The sequence below is a fragment of the Cyprinodon tularosa genome, unplaced genomic scaffold, assembly GCF_016077235.1.
Source record: "Cyprinodon tularosa strain WSP-4 unplaced genomic scaffold, ASM1607723v1 ctg723, whole genome shotgun sequence".
Taxonomy (NCBI): domain Eukaryota; kingdom Metazoa; phylum Chordata; class Actinopteri; order Cyprinodontiformes; family Cyprinodontidae; genus Cyprinodon; species Cyprinodon tularosa.
In genome coordinates, this window is record NW_024039478.1 from 364,458 (window position 1) to 386,779 (window position 22,322).

Consider the following 22,322-nt stretch of genomic DNA (forward strand, 5'->3'; position numbering starts at 1 on the left):
AAGAATGAACATGCTCTTACATTCACTACTGAGCACCATGACTTCTAATATTGTTTTATATGGTTTCATACATTCATTATTTAGGGTTAAAGTCTTAAAAGAAGTTGAGATTTTTATTATGACCACAGTTCCTCTGCAAAAAGGATGATTCCCCATAACGGTCCCAGTTTTAAATTATCTATTAGACAGTTTCACTTTTCAGAGACAACAGGATGTATATTTCAACACAGTTATTCCAGAAATTAGACACCACTCACTGTATCTAGGGACGACTTGGAATGAGCTTAAACCAATCATCCATGGGGTATTTATCCAATAATAGACTCATAACTAGTTTTGTTTTAAAATCAATGTGGTTCCTTTCCAAACATGCAATTTTGTTTGGCACAGTTTTTAGATTTGTACTTATAAAACAGTCTTTGTTGACTGGTGCCAGCAGAACCACTTCCTGATTACGCAGGGAAAATCAAGGAGCTGGTGGTGGACTTTCACAGAAGCAGATCCACTCTACTTACAGGGGGAAAATCCAGGGAACGGACATTGAGATGGTGGACTCTTATAAGTACCTGGATATACACCTGAACAATAAACTGGACAGCGCTCACAACTCTGAGGCTCTCTATAAGAAGGGTCAGAGCGGACTTTTCCTGAGTTCTTTTGCACTCTTAAAATCCTTCTGTGACTCTGTTATGGCATCAGCCATCTTTTGTGGAGCTGTCTGTTAGAGCAGTGGCTTATCTGTAGCTGAGAGAAAGCAGCTGGATAGGCTGATCAGGAAGGCCAGCTCTGTGATTGGATGCCCCCTGGACTAAGTGCAGGAGGTGGGAAAACAAAAGGAGCCTAACTAAATTAACATCTCTGTTGGATAAGTCTTCCACCCCATGCATGAAGCTGTTGCTGAACTAGATAGCTTCAGTGACAGACTGCTGCACTCTAAATGCACCAGGGAATGTTATCACAGATCCTTCCTCCCAGCAGCTGTAAGACTTTATACGCATCACTCTTCCCAACTACCTCAACAAGTTGTTACATTCATGCAGATTTTTGCACAGTTTCTCTCTTAGCCACTTAAATAACATGCTGCTGTCATTTTGCACATTTCTGGTGTTGCTGCTATTTTCACATATCAGTTACTGTAAAAATGTCCACAGCTGTATATTGATTATTTATCCTTCAGATGGCTGCATCATATTTATATTTGTAAAAACACTGTTCAGTACAGTATTTTTATTTATTTATTTATTTATTTATTTATTTATTTTTAGCTCTTCTTTTTTTAAGGTCAACATTTGTGTGACCAGTTTTTCCTGTAATGCTTTTATAACACCACAATTTCCCTATTGTGGGGAAATACAGGGATTTTCTATTCCAAATAATTTAAAGCATCAGACTTTACTTATTCTTTTAAGTTATGAGCTACTTTGGTATGGTATTTCACATAAAATTTTATTAGAGGCTGCAGGGGTTTGTACTTTTGAAGTCGTAAAATGTGAAAAGTTTTTAAATCAGATTATTCTAGTATCTACAAATTAACCTCTAGGGGGCACCCGTGTCCAGTAGTTTATTGTCTTTATTCAGTCTACCATATGGCTACAGGTGTATATCCAAATAATATAAACAAAAACATGATTTCTCATGAATCTAAGTATATTTAACATTAAAATCCTCCTCAAACACAGGAGTATGCAGTTTCTAGATGGAACAAAGGTATTGAAATCAAGGGAGATGCGTTCAAGTGTATGTTTCTTCAAGTTTACAATAAAATAAAAATAAAACAAACTCTTAAAGTGACATGTATGTTTGTCACATTAAAACAGGTAACTGTTTGTGATAATAAATAATCATTTTGAAGCTTCATCCGCCTTATAAGAACAGCTAAGGGTTAAAATAGGCTAATAATACCTCCCTCCACCGGTCTCCTCCCCTCCTGTGAACTAACCACCTACAACAAGTTTGACAGCTCAGGCTTTTAGTATCGAGCAACAGCGGCATCGATAGGAAAACACACTTTCTTTACTTCCAGTCGGATTTTGCCTTATTGTTGTCGCCATGTGTGCGTTTGGCGTTTCATGTTGGCTATGAGGGAATTTCTACATCTGTAGGTTTTTTTTACTTCTTCATCCTGGGATTCATACTTCCCTTTTTTCTAGCTTTCCTTGGCGTTGCGCCTGAGAAACTATTTCAAGGAAAACCTTTTTCCCCCCCATTTAATCGGGCTTTAAGAGGAGGATAAAGATGTCGAAAAAGGTGGAGGAGGCGAACAAGCTCGCCGAAAGTACATATAAGGTGGGTTTAGATGGGAAGACAACAGGTGCGACCATGAAGGTGGAGAAAATTCTCCCAATTCACGCGCAACAAAACTCAACAGGTGTTCTGATTAATTGCATGTTTTGTTATATATAAAAGTTCAATGGAGAGTTTTTTTGTTTTTTTTTTCCAACCCTGAATTTGACAGACCTGTAAAGTTATACAAGTGAAGATAAAGTACTTGGACTGTTAAGTACCAAAGTTGCAAACGTTTTTATATATTATTTTCTATTTCACTTGCCTGCTTTACCTGGCAATTTCAACCTGTCACTACTTAATACATCCCAGTTTTCCAGTTCAGAAAGCTGTTTTCTTTTTCTTGTTTTTTTTTTTCTTTTTTTTTTTTTTTTTTGAGAGTGAGAGAGAGATGTATTCCTGGTTTTGAGGAAAATAGCTCCACCCCAATTCTATTGTTTTCTTTAGGAAAGGCTGCTTATCTCAGGTAATGTATGGCAAAAAGAGTGGTTTATTTATATTTGATATAGACATTCATTGTAGTATCTATCTATCTATCTATCTATCTATCTATCTATCTATCTATCTATCTATCTATCTATCTATCTATCTATCTATCTATCTATCTATCTAAAGGGAGTTTTTCCTCCCCACTGTCACTACAAGCATGCTTAGTGTGAGGGATTGCATCCCAGTCAAAGAGTCAATGTAATCAACTGGTTTTCCTTGGATAGAAAACTTTGAATCAATTTGACTGGATGATTTGGTTGAACTGTAAAGTGCTTTGAGATGACAGGTGTTGTTAATTAGCGCTATAGAAATAAGCTGAATTGAATTGAACATATTGTTATGGCAAACATTCATGGAAAGGTTAAAAGTTTAGGGAAGATTCCTAAGGCTTGTGTTCTAGGTTGTGTTTCTACAGCTACCACACTATCCAGGATATTGGTTCTAAGGTTCATAATCAAAATTACCTGTGTAACATGTCTATATATATATATATATATATATATATATATATATATATATATATATATATATATATATTGTGTGTTTCAAAGTATGAAATTGGAGGTTTAATGAAAAAAAAAAAAACAACTCGTGACCTAAATGGGGTCCATACAGACCATAGATCTGTTGACAAAGTTACCAGTTTTAGACCTGGAAAACTGCTTCATAATGTGCCTAATTTCCTTTGTATTGTATTTTGTCAACACAGCTGAGTCATGTGAGGAACAGCCATTATGAACATAATCTATTGGACCCACCTTGGTTAAATGGGATTTAAGGTGCTTTGGTAGAAAAGGAATAAAAAATAAAAAAAATACTGAGAATTAGCTTTGCTACTATTAAGATTGACATTTCCAAAGTGAAATTTAATACTTTTACCATTTGCATTGTTACTACTGCATATTTTTGATTTTCCAAAGTAAAATATATGACAAAAGGTGTCTGATTGAAATCTCCTCAAAAAAACATTAGCGGTTGCCAAATCTTACACTCCTCCACAGGTAGCAGAGTGAAGGACTATAAAGTGTTAGAATGGGGGGGTGAAAAAAGAAGACTCAAGGCTTTTCTTTCAAGTCCCTTGTCTTTTTGAGCAGCTTTTATTTGCCTGGCCTCCTGTTAGGGCAGCCCCCGTAGCTCATTGAAGTGGTGAAATGCAGGAAAAAGACTCCAGGTTTAATAATTCAGGCGCCTGTGTGTTTTGTGCGGTAAGATTATACAGCGAGCTCCTCAGAAGCCGTCACCTAGTTCTAAAATTTAATGATAACAAAATGTTTGGAACAATCGTGGAAAGAGAATTGTTTTGCAGAGAAATTAAATGAAGTTTGGTACATGTCATAACATGTGTAGGTTTGATGGATTAACAGCTTTTGGCTATTGCAGGTGGATTAATAGATATTATGACATTGATAGCTGAGTTATATTGAGCTAATGCGTTATGAAGTAGTTTTTATTATTCGACACATCTTTCTTATCATTTGAGCTATTTAGCTTTAAATTTACTCACTGCCTTTTAAGGCATGAATACAAAATAGGTGATCATCACATGACTGATGGTGAAACATTGATTGCAATGGGTGACTTGGCTGTGCTTTACTGAGGTTTGATCATTTGCAGACATGGATGAACACCCAATCTTAAGGTTTTCCTTTGTAGTTACCCCACAGTTAGGCATTAGGTTGGATGCAGGCGCTTGTAGCTTTAAGTGACTGTCATTGGTACATGATTGTTCATAATTGTCCTTCCCTTTGCCAAGGAATGTTAGATATGAAAATTGCTTTTATTGTTTTTTTTTTTTCATTTACCTACTGTGGAAATAATATCTTAACACTCTTTGTGATTGTTTAATTGACCCTTTTAAGCTTTGTGCTCACTTGTCTTCAGCTGACTTGTATTTAATGGTAGGTCTAACTATTAGCAGTTTTGTGAAAATTTGTCTGTTATAATAAGTACCTTGACAAGGCATTTCACTCCTTAGAAATTCACTAAACTTTGCTGTGGAAAACTCTTTGCATCACTACATTGCAGAACAGTATATTTGCATATATTAGGGCTGCACAATACCAAGAAACATCTTATTGTTATTCTGTTGCTGATTATTGGAATGATTATGTAGGTTATGATTAACCTACAATGCTCTGGCTCTTTTCGTTATTTTTCTACATCACTATCTCCTGCCCACTGTGTAAGCTGTAGCTTTTCAGCTATGTATTATATAAATCTTTTTTTAGCATTGAGGAAATGTATAACTGGCAAGATGAATTTGCATTTCAATTATAATTGCATTCAAGCAGTCTGCTGTGTTTATAGCATAACGTGTATTGATTTGCAATGAGTGCTAAGCATTACACAGTACTGTGCACCTCTAATAAATGTAGATTAGTACATCCGTCAATAAATCTGTCCATCAATCTCTAAATAAATCTGTACTTTCTTTCATCCTTCCTCATGTCTGTCCACCCAGCCATAGATTCAGTCATCTGTCAGTCCATCCTTCAAGCTATAGATTTGTCCCCCCTTTCATTGGTTCAGCAATCTGTCCATGCAGCTTTAGATGCATGAATCCAATTTGATTCAATTTAGTTTATTTATATAGCGGCAATTCACAACACATGACTTTTCAAGACACTTTACAATTTAACCACATCATATGGTCAAATTGATTCAGTTTTCTATCCATCTATCCAAACTATTGTGAAAAACAGTTAATCCTACTGTCATATTGTACAGCTTGCATATTAATGAAGCTTCAAAAAATATGGTTTTAGTCTATATAAATTGTTCATACTTGTTAATTTAAAGAAAAGAAAAACTTGAATTTGGAACGCAATTAACGGACCAGGCCAGTGGAGTGAGTTGGGGTTATCCAAACCTCACTATGTTGAATACTGTTCGAAATTTGATGTAATCAGAAACAAAATAAAACTGCAAGAAATGATGATTTACTGCTTTGCCAAATAAAAACCTTGATCTGCTTTCAAAAACCCTTTTTTATTTCAACTGCTGCTGAACTTTTTATTTCCACACGTTATTCTTGTTTAATGAAACTTTTGCCTACTATCTTCTGCAGAATGTGATGGAACAGTTCAACCCAGGGCTTAGGAACCTGGTGAACCTTGGAAAGAGCTATGAGAAGTCCGTTAATGGTGAGCTGAGTATTTTAGTCTTTTTTTTTTTTTTTATTGATATAGTTTGTTTATTGCAATTCATGATGCACTTGTCAGTTTTAAGAAACGGACAGAATCTAAGACGGTATAGTTCACCTTAAGCTATTCTGTGGTCTTCGACCATTATGGACACCTCTCACAAACATTTTATCATTTTCCCAGCTATGTCCATGGCAGGAAAGTTGTATTTTGATGCACTGTCTAAGATTGGAGAGAATGCCGCTGGGTCTCCCGTCTCCAAAGAGTTGGGTAAGTTTCTATGCTCCTTTGTTCTCTGGCTCTCTCCTGGGATTAACAGGGAAAATCTGTAGACTATGAAGATGGCACTCTCTCTCCTGATGTAGGTCTGTTTTCCATGTATTTTAAGAGTCTTTGCAAGACTGTAGATCCAATGAAAGACATTGATTGACTTTTGTTTTGAAATGTTTTTTTTCCAAAGAACAAATCCCTTGGTTTTAACCAGCAACACTACTGATAGTGATTTTTGTTTTTGTTTTTTTGTTTAACGGAATGGTTTTAGACATGCTTGATGCAAGTGTTTCCGGTAGGTTAGTTGCAGCTATGCTTAATGTGGTGAAAGTGGCTGCATGAATGGCATCTTAGGTTTGGAACTGGTGTCGGTGTTCCTAAATCGCCCTTACCAAATATTCTCAAACATTTTCAGTTAAGATAGGCATAATTTTCATGTGGAAATGCCATGTAATCATTGCATAGGCAATGGCCCTTGTACAAGAAGCTGTGTGCTGCAACAGTTCATTTGGTCGCGGTTCGGTGGCCCTGCACAAACTGGGCTCAATTATTCAGTCGAAGGAAACAGCTGCCAAGGTCATGAGGGAGACTTGTCCGCTGTGTCCACAACATTGTCATGCTAAATCAGTTCTAGTGGATTTAAGATTTGTTGGGTGACAGTTTTTTCATGTTTGATCGGCTAATGAATAGCCTGTTTGTATTTTTTATTGAGTTACCAATACTTTAATTGATTTAGTTCATTTGCTGATAGTAAGCTTTTGATGAACAGTGTTCAAAATACATGCATATTATAATCTTAAATTTATCTAGCTGTTGAAGCTGGTAATAAATGAGAGTTTATAAGTAAACAGGCACAGAGTTTGTTTAGTCATCTGGTTGTTCCCGGCCAAATCCCCAAGCTGCACCTTCTTCCTGGCTAATATGCAGTCTGGAGATAACTGGGATCTGAGCTCTTTCTCAAGTGGCACACTTTGATTTAGCCACTGTTTGCCTCTCCTCTCCCCTGGGCATTGGGACCGAAAACGCTAATTAAATTCTGCAGCACATTTGAAAGGGCCACCTGTTGCTGTGCCGGCATCAGCTCACTTTGTACCACTTTCATTTGTTGACTGTTTTTTTCTGTAAAGTTATAACTTGTGCTAGCTTTATTAAAGATTTTTCATATAGTGTGGTAATATTTTTTGTATTTGCTTCTATTCTGATGCCTTTTGGACATATAATAGACTGTCTTGGATTAAATAGAAAAAATGTTAAAAAGGGATGCTAGTATCTGCAAGTAAAAAAACAGCAGAGGATTGCTTATATGGTTTGATGGAGTTAACACTGTTTGTGTATTTCGCATATTTTTATTTCCTTGGGTCGGCTTCTTTGGTTCGGCTGCTGTATTTTATCGGAAATGTCTAACTTCCCATAACAATTGTTGTCTCTAGCCGGTTAAGAAACAGATTTAATGTATCACCACGCCAGACTTTGGATTATCGTTGAACAAGCATTGCAGAGAAAGCTACAGTTAAAGATGGTGAAGGCTCCTTGCAGTGTTGTTCTCTACAGTTAGTCATTTCTACCAGAGTGCTATGCATTATGTGTGCCCTTTTTCTCAGCAGTAGCTAGTGTCACAAATGGATTTGGTAAAAATGGAGGCAGATCCATTTGAACACATAGATTTTATGCACCCATTCATTCAGATATTGGAGGGAGCAGCTGGAATGATTGTTCTTTAATTTTCAGCTCAATGGTTCTGATTAAAGGGACATAAAGTGCTCTATTTATTAATCAGATTTGCCATTTTATCATTTAAGTTTAGATTGAAAACCTCTGCGTAACGAAACCTCAGGACCTCTACTGCCCATCAGTGACAAGGATAAAGAAATATATATGATAGAATCATGATAAATCATTTCTGTCTGTGTCTTTATTTTCGATTGTTTAGAAAGATAGTAGATACATACGGAGTTGTACGTCTTCAATGATTGCTGACTGTAGAAACCTGGTGCTTTGTGATGTGGCTGTGACGTCTACACTCTCCCAAGACCAGTAATATATGTAAATAAGAGAGTGTCTACATTGTCATTAGGAACTTGCCTGTGGATGTAGAGCAGCTGCCCTGTCAGAAACCCGAGCTCCACTGACACATCGCCAGAAACCCAATACCCTGGAAAGAAATTGTAGGACCTCTGTACCTTATCCTTCTTTTTGCCTACTTATGATTCCTTTATCCTGAGGCCTCCCCAACCAGCCTCTAAAGATGTATCCAAATGCTCATGAAGCAGCAGAAAGTTGTCCTTTTTAATCCAGATGGAATGTAATTGAGAAATGGTTTCACCCAATCAATTTTTAGCAATTCACTATAAAAAAAAAATCCAGCACTTGTATGCAATTTGACTTTTCTGAAGTTTTAAAAGTCTTCCAGGAACCAACAACAACAAGAACAAAAAAATACTCCATTGAAGTTTTTGGTTCAATGTTTTCCATTCTTGTTATGCATGCAAAGCTGACATCAACACGCACTCCACTGCTCAGCTTCACTCCCTCATCTCTCATTTTATGCAAACATATTCTCCCTCGACAACTTATCATTTTTATATATATATATATATATATATATAAAATATAAAAAAAAAACAGGACACTTTGCAGTTTTAACACTTCTTCCCCTGAACACGCCATTTAAGGGTTGCAACAATTTTAATACTAGTGTAAATTTTTACGGTTTAATCTAGTAGAGCTTTCTGCTTTCACTGATGTTTTTAATACTTTCAGATCACCCCTTTAGCTTCTAAAATCAAACTTCATTTTAACACAATAGGTAGTTTCTAGTTTTATCTAGTGTTGATATGTTTGTTATAAGATCCTATATCTGTAGAAAAACGCACAGTGGACAATATCTAAATCGTATCTAGTACATTTGGAGCATTAATTGACTCTCACTGATGCAAGGATTATTTTATCTGCAGTCAAAAATCTATGAAACGGCTGGTTCCTTTGTTCAATCCTACTGGTCAAATGTAATTTAAATCTACTCAAATGAGTTTATTCACATCAAAAACTACTTAATTGCTAATTCTTTTTACCTTTAGGTGATTATCTGAGTTTTCACTTCTTTCTCTGAAAACCTTTTAAACAAATTTCAATCTTGCCATAGTCTGTTTTCTGGAGCGAGTTATATCAGTGTTGATCAATCAAGGACCATGGTGGCGTACGATATTCCTCGTCAGTGGAGGGGTTCACTTGGAATATAAATGTGTGTCTGTTCTAGCATGAAAAAAAGCAGGAAGAGAGGATGTGACGTACAACGAAAGTAAAGGAAAAGCAAATTAAGAGTGCAAATACAAAGATGAAAGGGTTTTAAAATGTCTCCTTGAGTTACTTGGTGTAATAAAATTGTGCAGGTCCACACCAAAGTAACAACAGAAACCCAGGGAGAAACACTTTATTCTTTGTTTTTCTCCCTCTCCATCAGTGCTGAACTGGAGAAATCCTGCACACAAAAAATCTACTTCTACAGCATGATGTTTGTTTTGGCCTAAAAAAATCTGTGTAAATGCAAAGTGGGCAAACTGAAGGTGTGAATTTTCTCACTTTACTATTCCAATGACCAGACCACCTGTATAAATGTGCTTTTAGATGGTGTCAAGTGTGCAATCAGTGAGGAGTACAAAGATAAATGTGTCTTGCCCACAGTCAAGTATGCTGGTTGGAGTATTATGGTTTAGGGCAGCATGTGTGCAGTTTGTTGTGGAGAGCTGCTGTTCACTGAGAGAACCATAGATATTGAAGTCTGCTGTGAAATACCAAAGATGAGCATGATCTTTGAAATTGGGCTGTATTTTTCAGACATAACGACCCCAAGCATACCTCTAAAGGCTGATTTAAACTCAGTAACCAGGTCGTCTGCATATGTGTCGCAGTGAATGCAAATGTGCCCCTGCCGCAGACTCTCTGCTGCACCTCTCCAAAATTGTCGGTGACCGCAGACAGGAGGCCTCTGATTGGTCAAATCTACATCCGCTCTACACTATGCGTATTTCCTGTTCGGTACCTTACCCGCTTGTTTTGATTGTTTGACCGCTATTGTGAAAAAAAGCACTCGTGAAGTTGGACCAGATAGAAGAGCGAGGTGTGCAAGAACGCTGGGACCATTTTTCCAACTGGATCGCCCTCATTGTCCCACCATTGTCACAAAAACTTGTCCCCTCTTCCTCTAATAAAAAAAGTTTTTGACTTCCTCTGAAACAAAACTCTCCTCCTCTTGCATGTTTCCACTGTCCATAGCGTTCCTTGACAGTGTCGTTGCTAAGTGCTACTTGGTCCCAACGTAATTTCCGGTTGCGAACCTACTAGTACTAAGTTGCTAACTTGTTAGCAAGATGCTTTCGAGACATACAACCAAACTTGCTTGCGAACCTTCCACCACAACAATCCAGCCCCCTTGATTATCGACCAATCACGTTCACTTTATTCATTTGTGTAAAGTTGGGCACCACTCCTGAGCCGTTTCCCTACGACTTTAAACTGTCTAGTTTAAAGTCGTAGGGAAACGGCTACTAGTTTACGTATCAAAGTGTTATACAGTTAGTGTTGTCTCATGATTGAATCTTTACAAAAATGTAAAGGATTTACTAAGGCTGGGCAATTAATTGCATTTGCAATATAATTTAAATTTAGAAAAATGCTATTTTACATTTTTTGTCACGACACATTTAACAAGACTAAGACACTGAATTTTTCCCTCCAGCCATTTAGGTGGCAATAATCCAATTAGAGTGGGTATGATATTGCACAGAAGGGAACAGAGAGTTGCAGCTACCATCTAGATCTATGCATTATAATAGAATATAGAACTTTTTCATGCAAATGTTACACTAAAGTCCTGCAACACTGGAATCTGGACAAACGGGCTTTCTAGGTCGTGAAAAACGAAAATCCTGGAGTAAAATATGGACATGATTGTGCTTAGTCCAAAAGAAAATTGCCATAAAATTGCAATTATAATATTGGTTGAAAATTATGGCAATTTGGATTTTTGGCAAAATCGTTCAGCCCTAGAATATTGTCACCTTTGTGAGATACTGTTGGTTTGAAGACGGACATGTGGGGATAGAGGAGAATTGGGCATTTAAGGTGGCATGTTGGTTGAACTACTCTCTCCATTTTGATTTTTGACACGTTTTTAGATCTTTATAAATTTTTTAGCACCAATGCATTTTCAGCTTCTTAGACAGTCTGTAAGGTTTTTAATGTCTACTGTTTCAAACTGTTTATGGTGCCAGTTACTCTTAACAAGGTAAAAGAAACGCTACAGTTACATTTATCATGTAGTTGTTTCTTTGGTTAGTGATAAGCTTGGTGCTGTTGGTTTAGCTGAAATAATTTATTCTTTCTTAGGGATTTTCCCTCTAGTAGAAAATTATAAATTTGCAACACTTTTGCAGCTTTATTTTGTTTTAAATAGCTCAGCTATTTTCATTTAACAAACCAGTCATTTAGTTCATTCATGAGCGGCTGCATTCTGTCATGTAGAGTCCAGCCCTGTTTTTACAGCCTGGGCAAACAACCGTTAAGGCACTCTGTCTGAGCTCTGTGGCTTTATCTCCCCCTGTTTTCCTATTTTCTGTTGGCTAATGGTGGTCGGTTTCTTTTGGCTTCTTATCATCATGACATGTTTGACTCTAGAAACTTGCTGACTTGTTCCCAATCCTTTTCCCTCAGTGGTTGGTGCCGATCAATGTTGAACAAATAAGTGGTAGACACTGGAATGAGTCTTTTGATGGCAGTGACATCACTGAACTAAGCCATTTTTCTATGCACTCAGTAATTTCAAACATCTTTCGACACATCATAACTCCCATTTACTGCTCATTACTTGGATAACACTCAATGTGCTGTACAAATAAACCTGTTTGTCTGGTATTTGACTCAAAACCACACCTGCTGACATTTTAGGAGTCTTCCTATGAAGATTATTTTAAGGTCAGGTGTATTAGCCATTAAGACCTTTAACTCCTGGTTTTACCGTGGGTTTTTTTTTTTTAGCCCTGCTTCATGTGGTATTATTGACCTTTGTGATTATTTGCAAACATTCAGCATGTTTTATTTCTGTAAAGTTTTTATTCACTACATTCAATGCTTAAACTCTGTTTTTGCTCCATTTCTCTCTGTCTTGGCCTTCCTATACACATTTTTTGGCATTATTCCTTTCACTCTCCTATGTTAACACAACACTTTGCATTCCTGTCAGCTCCTGTTCTTTTGAAGCCTTTTTTTCTAGCAGACTGTTTGAACTCTGACAGCAGTCTCACCGTAATGCAAGGTGGGGCAGGGGAGGCGTGGTGTGTCACCCAAGGGAAGGGTGCTGTTTACATACTGATGCATGTACAGCTCATAGTGACATATCCATCTGGCAGCACATTCAGTGCCTGTCAAGAATTGTGCAGTTGTTTCTGTTTGTGAGGGTAGGGGCTTTGCCCTTTGTCAGTTAAAATCAACATATCTTAATTATTTTACTGTCGATGTAATACCTTTTATCAAACCAAAAAAGCTGCCTTTGTGAGACGTTAACCTTACATTAGTTTGTATTCAGTTAACCTTTACTTCTATTTGCCTCATCAAAACTCAAGTTTTTTTTTTCCAACTCATTGATTTTTTTTTTTTTTGTTGTTGTAGGGGTGTCCTGATACAACTTGTTCACTTCCTATTCTATAGTAATATTGCAGCTTTGAGTACTGACCAATACCGATTTGGACCTAACACGATACCAGAATCAAGTAATGTTACTCAAACTGAAAGTAATATTCGGTAACAATGGGTATGAGAACAACTGACTTATTTGTTATCAACCAATGGGTTACATAAACTTTACAGAGAAGGCCAAGATTGTATCAGGCATTTTTCGACTGATATCAGACCAATTTTAGATATAAACATCTCTGTCTGCTTCTATTCATCCATCAATCCATTCTCCATCACTTTTATCACAAGCGGGGTCGCGAGGGGTGCTGGTGCCCATCTCCAGCTGTGGCGAGAGGCGGGGTACATCCTGGACAGGTCGCCTCTCCATTGCAATTAAGCCAATTAACATAACAATCATGTTTTTGGACTGTGGGAGGAAGCCGGAGTACCCGGAGAGAACCAATGCATGCTCAGGGAGAACTGAGCAGCATGCTACTATCAAGAAAGAGAAATTTCACTGGGTTGTGTTTCTTTTTCTTTTTTTTTTTTAGCTTTTTAAATCCCTTTTCTGACTTTTTTTTTGTGAACATGTGAACTTAGTTATTTAGTTGGAGGCATTATTTTGTTATTTGGTATAATCAATGATAGATTCGACTGAAGTTAATGTTATAAAAAAGCTGAAATGGAAACATGTATGTTCCACTTAAATGGCAGGTGATCCCTTTTTATTTTTCTCTGGAAAATCTGTCTTTCAGAAATGATGCTAAGGTCACAACCTCAACTGCAAATGCATACATTACAATAGACTTGTTGTTTCAAACTGCAAAGTAGTTGGTTTCCAAATGTGTTTGACAATGCTGAATTTCTCACATTTAGTTGTATTAGAACCACTCTTTTTTTATTTGTCCTTGCAAAACAACTCCAGCTCAGTCAGTTTGAAAGCGCTGCACCTTTCAACAGGATTTTTATGTCTTACACATACTCCCAGTTGGATTTCTAGATGATTATTTTAAAGGTTTTGTGAAGGATTTTTAAAAGACCGGCCCTCTCCACTTTAAAAAAAAAAATGCACATGCACAACCCTTTGCCCACTCCCAAGAGGGAACCCCTATTAAATCATGCGAGGGCATGCATGACCACATTTCTCCTCGTGCACGCTGTTTAAAAGTTGCTGTCCTCATAGCTCATACAAGCTTACTTTGTTCGAACATCCGCCCTAACCCCTAAATTCCTAAATCACTATATAGAGCGGGTACTATTTAGTGTACTTTACGGCGAACTCTGTTAACTGACTGTTTAGACAGATGATCACTACTTGTTGCTCCCCGTTGGTCACGTAACTCCTCCTCCACCGCACGGTGCCTGCGGCATCTTTGTTATTAGTCTGATGGGTAGCGACTGCCTATGGCAACAGCAGGCCTCTGTGACAGCAAATCCCAGAAGAGCTCTCTGCGCAAAGCATTCCGGGATGTACACTCACCAGCCACTTTATTAGGTACCCCATGCTAATAACAGGTTGGACCCCCTTTTGACTTCAGAACTGCCTCAATTCTTCGTGGCATAGATTCAACAAGGTGCTGGAAGCATTCCTCAGGGAGTTTGGTCCATATTGACATGATGGCATCATACAGTTGCCGCAGATTTGTCGGCTGCACATCCATGATGCAAATCTCCCGTTCCACCACATCCCAAAGATGCTCTATTGGATTGAGATCTGGTGACTGTGGAGGCCATTTGAGTACAGTGAACTCATTGTCATGTTCAAGAAACCAGTCTGAGATGATTCCAGCTTTATGACATGGCACATTATCCTGCTGAAAGTAGCCATCAGAAGTTGGGTACATTGTGGTCATAAAGGGATGGACAAGGTCAGCAACAATACTCAGGTAGGCTGTGGCGTTGCAACGATGCTTAATTGGTACCAAGGGGCCCAAAGAGTGCCAAGAAAATATTCCCCACACCATGACACCACCACCACCAGCCTGAACTGTTGATACAAGGCAGGATGGATCCATGCTTTCATGTTGTAGACGCCAAATTCTGACCCTACCATCCGAATGTCGCAGCAGAAATCGAGACTCATCAGACCAGGCAACGTTTTTCCAATCTTCTATTGTCCAATTTCTATGAGCTTGTGCAAATTGTAGCCTCAGTTTCCTGTTGTTAGCTGAAAGGAGTGGCACCCGGTGTGGTCTTCTGCTGCTGTAGCCCATCTGCCTCAAAGTTCGACTTACTGTGCGTTCAGAGATGCTCTTCTGCCCACCTTGGTTGTAACGGGTGGTTATTTGAGTCACTGTTGCCCTTCTATCAGCTCGAACCAGTCTGGCCATTCTCCTCTGACCTCTGGCATCAACAAGGCATTTCCGTCCACAGAACTGCCGCCTACTGGATGTTTTTTTCTTTTTCGGACCATTCTCTGTAAATCCTAGAGATGGTTGTGCGTGAAAATCCCAGTAGATCAGCAGTTTCTGAAATACTCAGACCAGCCCTTCTGGCACCAACAATCATGCCACGTTAAGTCACTCAAATCACCTTTCTTCCCTATACTGATGCTCGGTTTGAACTGCAGGAGATTGTCTTGACCAAGTCTACATGCCTAAATGCACTGAGTTGCCGCCATGTGATTGGCTGCTTAGAAATTAAATGTTAACGAGCAGTTGGACAGGTATACCTAATAAAGTGGCCGGTGAGTGTATCTGCCTTGTTTGAGGCTTATTTTTTGTCTTGTCATACACTTCATTGAAACTTTTTCTCTTACGAGCCTCTGCCATTTTCCAAGACAATAGTGAAAAATGTGAGCTTCAATGACTGTCTGAAACCATTGCTCACCACACATATACGCCTGAAAGTGCACATGTGCAGAAAAAGATAGCTAACTGGAGACAAGCTCGTAGGACGGCCTTATGTAAACATATCACCAGAATGGTTGACAATTAGGAGGACCACATATTTTGATGATCCACCAGGAAATAAAAGATCGTCCTCTATACCTTAAAGATACAGAATGACTGTGCTGTACATAGATCTATCCATCATCCGGTCAACTTTGATCAGCTTCCCTGTCCATCCTCACAGCATGATGCCCCAAAGTTAAGGGATGGTGTTTAGGCTGATGTGGAGTTCTAGTTTTACTCTGCATATAGAATTTTACATTTAGCACAGAAACCCCTGTTCATATGTTTTCTGTATCTCCAGCATGAAACTGACTCCGCTTTTAAGCCTTCCACCACTTTCCCGATCTTCTTGTTGTGTTCCTTGTTTTCTTTAGAATTATTATTTTTTTTTTTTTACACCAATATTCTCCTACCCACTTTAGAGGCATTCAGAAAACAGCTGTATTTATAGACGCAGACCCCTTTTTAAAATATGTTACTTGCAGGGAGTGCTATCAGAGTTAGGGAGGCTAGATACAAATGTATACTGCAGGTTAAGCCTTTTTTATGTTTAAAAATAAAAAAACTGTCTCACCATTATTATACATCTTTTGGGTGGCCTGTTGTATAAGAAAAAAAGATTGGAAAATTATGAAAAGCCCAAGGTGTGTGTATACCTCTTGGAAAAGCTACAAAATAGTCTTGTGGTAGCTCTCAATTTTATTCTGTATCTTTTAGACAGCAAGACCACAACCCGGACATGTACTTAAATCTACCAAAATAAGGAAACTCTGATGCTTTTCAGTCAGCAAGGATTATCTGCTTTAAAAGTATTGATTCAAAATTTGGCTTCAGCAACACGGAGATTCCTTGATTTGCAATACCAGCCGTTTAGATTAGGGGTAGCAAGCTCATGAAAAACACTCAAAGACATAGAATTTGAATTGGAGAAGAAAACAAATCCCAATGACTGAACTGTGAAAATCACAAACTTTACTAAATAGGCTAATTTTTTTTTTCTTCATATTTTTCTATTTACGATAAATGGTTCAGTGTGATCAATCAGAAGATTGATCTCCTGATTTCCCACGCTATCCTTTTTTAATTGCATTCCAAGTATACATGCAGCAATAGTTTGTAATTTGCTGCTACTTTTATTAAAGCTGTTTTTGATCACCTGAACAGCAGGTGGTTGAGTTTTTCCTGCTGAAGCCAATGTTTGCCTTTCCTTTGATGTCAAACATAAAGAACTTTATGACTTTAGTCTCATGAAAATGCTATTTTCACAACTACAGTGACTCATTTCATTGTTGTGCAGCTTATGCAGTACATACTGTGCATTGTACTATTTGCTAGGTACATTGTTCTGCTTGTATGGTGAGGTTAGAATTGCTTTCACTTATAGAGCTGGAAGGATTGAAGTAAAAAGCAAGCAGGAGGAAAGGTCTTCTCACATTAACCTGTGTATTTATTTCCCTCCCTTCTTTTTTCTTTCCATCTTCCAGGTGCAGTTCTGGTGGAAATCTCTGAGGTGCATAGGAGGGCTCATCTTGAGATGGAGGAAAATGTAAGTGCCACAGAGGTTTTTAGACTCTGTACAGATTGCCAGTTTAAATAGCTGTCGTCTGATCGCTCTGTGATTATGTTACCTAACCCTAATGCATTTTGTCAGACACATCCTCTCTGTAAACCTGTTGCTCAGTATATTTCCACAGCAACATGCTGTTTCTGACGCATTCAACTGGTAGGTCTTTCTTCTACACGCATAAATAGAAAACACCTCGCCTCCTTTCCCACCTACATGTACAGTAGCCACATGGGCAGCTGCAATGTAGAAGAGATTTAATGACAATGAAGGCTGTTTATTTTTCTTTTTTTTTTTTTTTTTTTTTCTATTTTACAAGGGCAAGTCTAAACAAGCCCTGGAAAAACATTGGCTGTAGCTGGTTAAGATTCATTAAACTTGCATCTGCACATGCACCGCTTCCCACTGCTTTATCTGAATGTGTCATGCTGGATTCTCCCCATGGGTTTTTTTCCCTAAGTTTTGTCTTCATTGTCATCCAGCTTGTTTGGACCTAGTAACACACATTGTTTTTTGAACACAATTAATCAGATTTGTTTGGCAATGTTTTTGTCCCTAGATCCATCACTCATCCATCTGCACACATTCTAGACTTTTTCATGACACAATATTTATTCAGGAAGGCCTAAGAAATAATAGGGAGGACTGCCGACTAGACAAAGTCGGGGTTCTTCCAGTTTTTTTTTATATCGGTGGGGGTTATTCTATGATACAGCCATATCAGCTTTCTGCTTTCCAACCATGTTGGATGTGAATGTTCATACCTCCCCTTTGTATGCAAACTACCAGATTATCCCAGATTTCACATTTCCACAGACCCTTTCCCACACATATTTGCAAATAAGTACCGTATGTAAATATAGCAAATATGTCTAAACACGCCATTAAGGCGTTAAGCTCATCAAAGGTCAGTGCATCGGCCTAATAACAGTGTCAGTTTGACAGCTTTCAGCATAACCAGGGTTTGTGATGTAATACTCTGGATGGGGGGGAAGCCAGATGTCTTTTAAAAGGTCTGATACACTCATAGAAACATGGGGTATTACCCTAATGTTTTGTGCTAAAATATCATTAATTAAGTTACCTATTTAGATTGCTGTACACAACCATGTTAATGGAAAGTTTAGTGCAAGAAAAAATAATGCTTTAGCAACAGTGTGAGAGGTGCGTTTAAGAGTTTTTGAAAGATTCACAAGGTGCTGAGTCTGGGTGGAATCGGAGCCTAAAGAAGCACCACACAAAGAGATACAGAACGCTGGACACATTAGTTTAGCCAAACACATAGGCCTTGAGTTATGTAGATGTTGATGATGCCAGAAGTGTCTTACACCCGTGCTGAGGGGAAAAGGGACTGGACTGGTACTGACCATAAACAGTCATTTTTAAACTTAAACTGGGTTCATAAATGGGGGGAAAAAAGGAAGAAAAAAGTGCTAACTAATATTAGCTAACACATTATGACAGAAAGGGAGAAATTGAAATTCAGTCGGCCCTTGTGAGGTGTTCGCGGGCAAATCCTGCTGTTGAAGCAGAGGTACCAACATCTACCAGCTTATTTACCAGAACCTCGAGCATTGCCCAAGTGCAAACAAGGGAGTTCTTCTTCGTCATCCTCTAGATTGACAAGTCCGACCAGCGCCATCTCTCGGTGCTGAGTCAGACATGTGGTTTTTGGATGTGCAGTGTGAGCAGGTAGATTGCATCACAGCGTCGGGCAGTACAGTGTGAGAACATGCATCGTGAGCTGCGGTTTTGTCATACGATTGAAAAAATCGCAAAGTGTATGCCCAGCTTAAGGAAATCATGACATAGTGAGGACATTTCTTATGCTTCTCGGGTCATTTTCTGCTGCATCTTGAACAAATACTTATAAACACCTTTGTGGCAGAATGTACATGCAAATAACTGTCGTAAATTCTAGGTCACTGCCTTTTTGTTTTTATAAATTCTCTTTAAGAAGAAATAAAGTTTCAGAATGGCTAAAAAAAAGGGAGAATTCAATCCCTATTGAAATTCTAAACTTATTGTGTATAGTTTCATTTAAAAACAAACAACAACAAACTACTAGATATTTAATAATTTTCTATCATGTTGTGTTTAGTATTGAGTATTCTTCAAAGATTTCCAATAGAACAGATGTGCATTAGTACTTTCTTAAGCAGTGACAGAAATTTCTTCTGGACTCCCTGGTGGCCAGGTTTTTAAGCTAGTGAGCTATTTTTTTTATTATATAATCTAAAGAATATGCTAAATTGAACTTTAAACCAGTTTAAAGATTCAATATATAGCCATGTGCTCTTTCTGCTGGAGACACTGTCCCAATGATGCTTTTGTTTGGGGAATTATTCTTTTCATTTTACCCTCTTTCAACTTATTTGGAGTTTAATGTGTTGGGACATTTATATTGTTGAAGAACTGTGGAAAAATTCATTAGAGGGAGACAATATTATTTTTATGTAATGACACATAATATTTTTTTCTGAAAAATGAACTGCACCAGTTTGAGAGTGTCTCATTAAAAATGAACTTGGAGGCAGAAGCGATGCGATGCAGTCCTCTGAGACAGTGTTGCCAGCAGAACCTGTGGGTGGGTTTTCTTCTTAATAAACTCCAGTTTGTGAGTTAAAGCCTCAGTTTAACTTGAGGAAAGCCTTTCTGGTGCTTTGATGCTCTGTGTTATGGTATATAAAGATAATCTTTCCCTGGGAGCTGTTGCTGCATCACAACAAGGCTTGGATGAACGCATTGACACCTACAGATAAATGAGAGCTGCAGAGGAGGGGAGGATGCGATGGAGGACCATGGGCATTCCCACGCTTTGTTTCTGACTCATTCATAAGCACAACCTTGGACTTAGCTCTCACCCCCGCAGACATTTGCCAATACCCTCTGTTATGATTACTTTCCTTTTTTTTTTATGAAATTTGACTAATTTTTCTTGTTGTTGTTGTCGGCAAAGCTAAAAAGCCAGTCCTTATGCCCCTATCATGTTTATAATCACCATTCTTTTTTTGTTCCTCCTCCTCTATATATGAAGTTTAAGAGGTTCCACAGGGAGGTAATAACCGAGCTCGAGAGGAAGACTGATATGGACGTCAAATACATGACAGTAAGTAGATTCTTTGTATGTCTAAAGCAGCTGCACCATAAGCCCTTCTTGCAACAAAACAGCCTTTCATTTAAATAGATTCTATTATGGTTTGCATATTGGCTCAGGGACTACAAGGAAGGATAGACGTGCATAAAATAGTGTGTGATGGAACAAAATTCTCATATATTTGATAATGGAGAACAAGGACAGGGTGAGCAGCTAAAGAGGATTAGTAAATGATGTGAAGCTTTTTTTTTTTTGTTTTTTGTATTTTCAACGCTGAAAAAGCCACTATAATCTGATCACATATTTCTGGCTATAATTATGACTGCAGGGATGATAATTAATTTAAAATGGGTTATCTCAGGCACACAACACTAAAGACAAATTAGGTTCCATTATCCAGCAGCCACAAACCCATGCAGTCTTTGCTGGATGATGTATTTGAGGCTTAATAAGAATAAGACATTTCTTGTCAAATTTACATTGCATGGCAGATGTAGAAAGCAAACATTAATTCTGCTACAGGATGTCAATTTTTGTTGAAATATTAGCAAGCTGTAATCATTTGAAATGTCTATGAGAATAAGCGTGATCAAAACCATAAACGAATGTGATCTATTTTATAAGGCAGGTTATTCTATGCTAGCGCTTGTAGCCATTTATAGATGTTTGGATGGGAGCAACTTTAAATTGCCCTTGATCTGCAGAAACCTCACATTATGTTTCTGGCATCTGATTAGTTATCTAAACCACAAATTTTCTAATTAAAAAATTTCGTTTTGAAACGTTGAAGTGTCTTGAAACAAGGGAAATGTTTTAGAAAGATATTGGAGATTTTTATTTTTTCATACATATCTGGAAGTCAAATGAATAACAGAAATTCCCCAAAAAAAGATATTATCTTTAATATTTGAAAGTTTGCCTAGGTCCGTTTTAATTCTGACATTTTATAATCCCCTAATCTGCAGAGTTTGGCTACAGTTGGCTGTTTATTCTCCTCTTAGACATGCTCGCTCTTGTAGATTGAATCAAACTTTTGTTTCAACACACAGGGATGGTTTCAGTGTTAATTCACTGATGTGTATTTCCCCCGTCATCTGAAGTACAGATTTTATTGATGGCTTGAACAGCATTTTTGGGAACTGACTCTAATTAAAACTGCCTTTAAACTACATTTAAAGTTTTGAAATCCATAGAAATTGTTTTAACCCAAGATTTTTTTAATATCCTGACAAACCTTGGTACTAACATAATGTTCTACATAATGAAAACAATTTATAGTTTTAAAAATTATTGAAGATAAACCTGTTCTCTTGATAAACTGGAAAAGTTCTGTAAAACAAAAAAAATTCAATAATTTTTAATACTTAATGTTCACCCAGTCTGACTTCTAAGTAAACATGATTGTGTCTGGCATTGGTAGATTAACAAGCATATATGTGTTAACTTGATTAATCACATGGATCATTTGGCTTCACAGCCAGCTTCCAGTTGGCTATTTGGTCTCCCAACAGAAATACTAGCGCTTGCAGATTTTCAAATGTTTAATTAAAAACAGTGCTACCTTAAAAGAGCAGCAGGTAAACCCCTGTGGAAATTTTGTAGGCAGTAAAAAACATGGCTGCCCTTTTAAAAGGGAGAAATCCTCCATGGTCCCTTCCTTACTTGGCTCATACAGAGTTCTAAGCTGTTTTTCTCTGAAAAAATAGTCCTGCAGCGACTTTTAGGGGTGCTAATAAAAACTCAGGGCTGCAGGTGAATAAGGCCTCTTAAACATTACCCAAATTAACAGAAATGGTTTGTTTAGTTTTGTTTTATTTATGACCCCTCCTTTTGGAGGTTTAAAAGTGAAAATGTCATGCAAATGTTAAAGCCTCCCGTGGTGATATCATACTTTTTTCCTTTTATATGAAATA

At 37.8% G+C, this 22,322-nt stretch overlaps 1 protein-coding gene across 1 annotated transcript in view; it reads left to right on the plus strand.

Moving 5' to 3' along the window:
- Window positions 1–1,949: 1,949 nt before the first annotated feature.
- The window catches only part of baiap2l1b (BAR/IMD domain containing adaptor protein 2 like 1b), a 43,145-nt gene continuing 22,772 nt past the window's right edge, over window positions 1,950–22,322 (plus strand). The window contains exons 1-5 of the mRNA XM_038269201.1: window positions 1,950–2,286; window positions 5,840–5,915; window positions 6,099–6,185; window positions 17,233–17,294; window positions 20,350–20,421. Coding sequence (XP_038125129.1) covers window positions 2,236–2,286; window positions 5,840–5,915; window positions 6,099–6,185; window positions 17,233–17,294; window positions 20,350–20,421 — 348 coding nt within the window. The 5' untranslated portion in view covers window positions 1,950–2,235. The remainder of the gene's footprint in view (window positions 2,287–5,839; window positions 5,916–6,098; window positions 6,186–17,232; window positions 17,295–20,349; window positions 20,422–22,322) is intronic.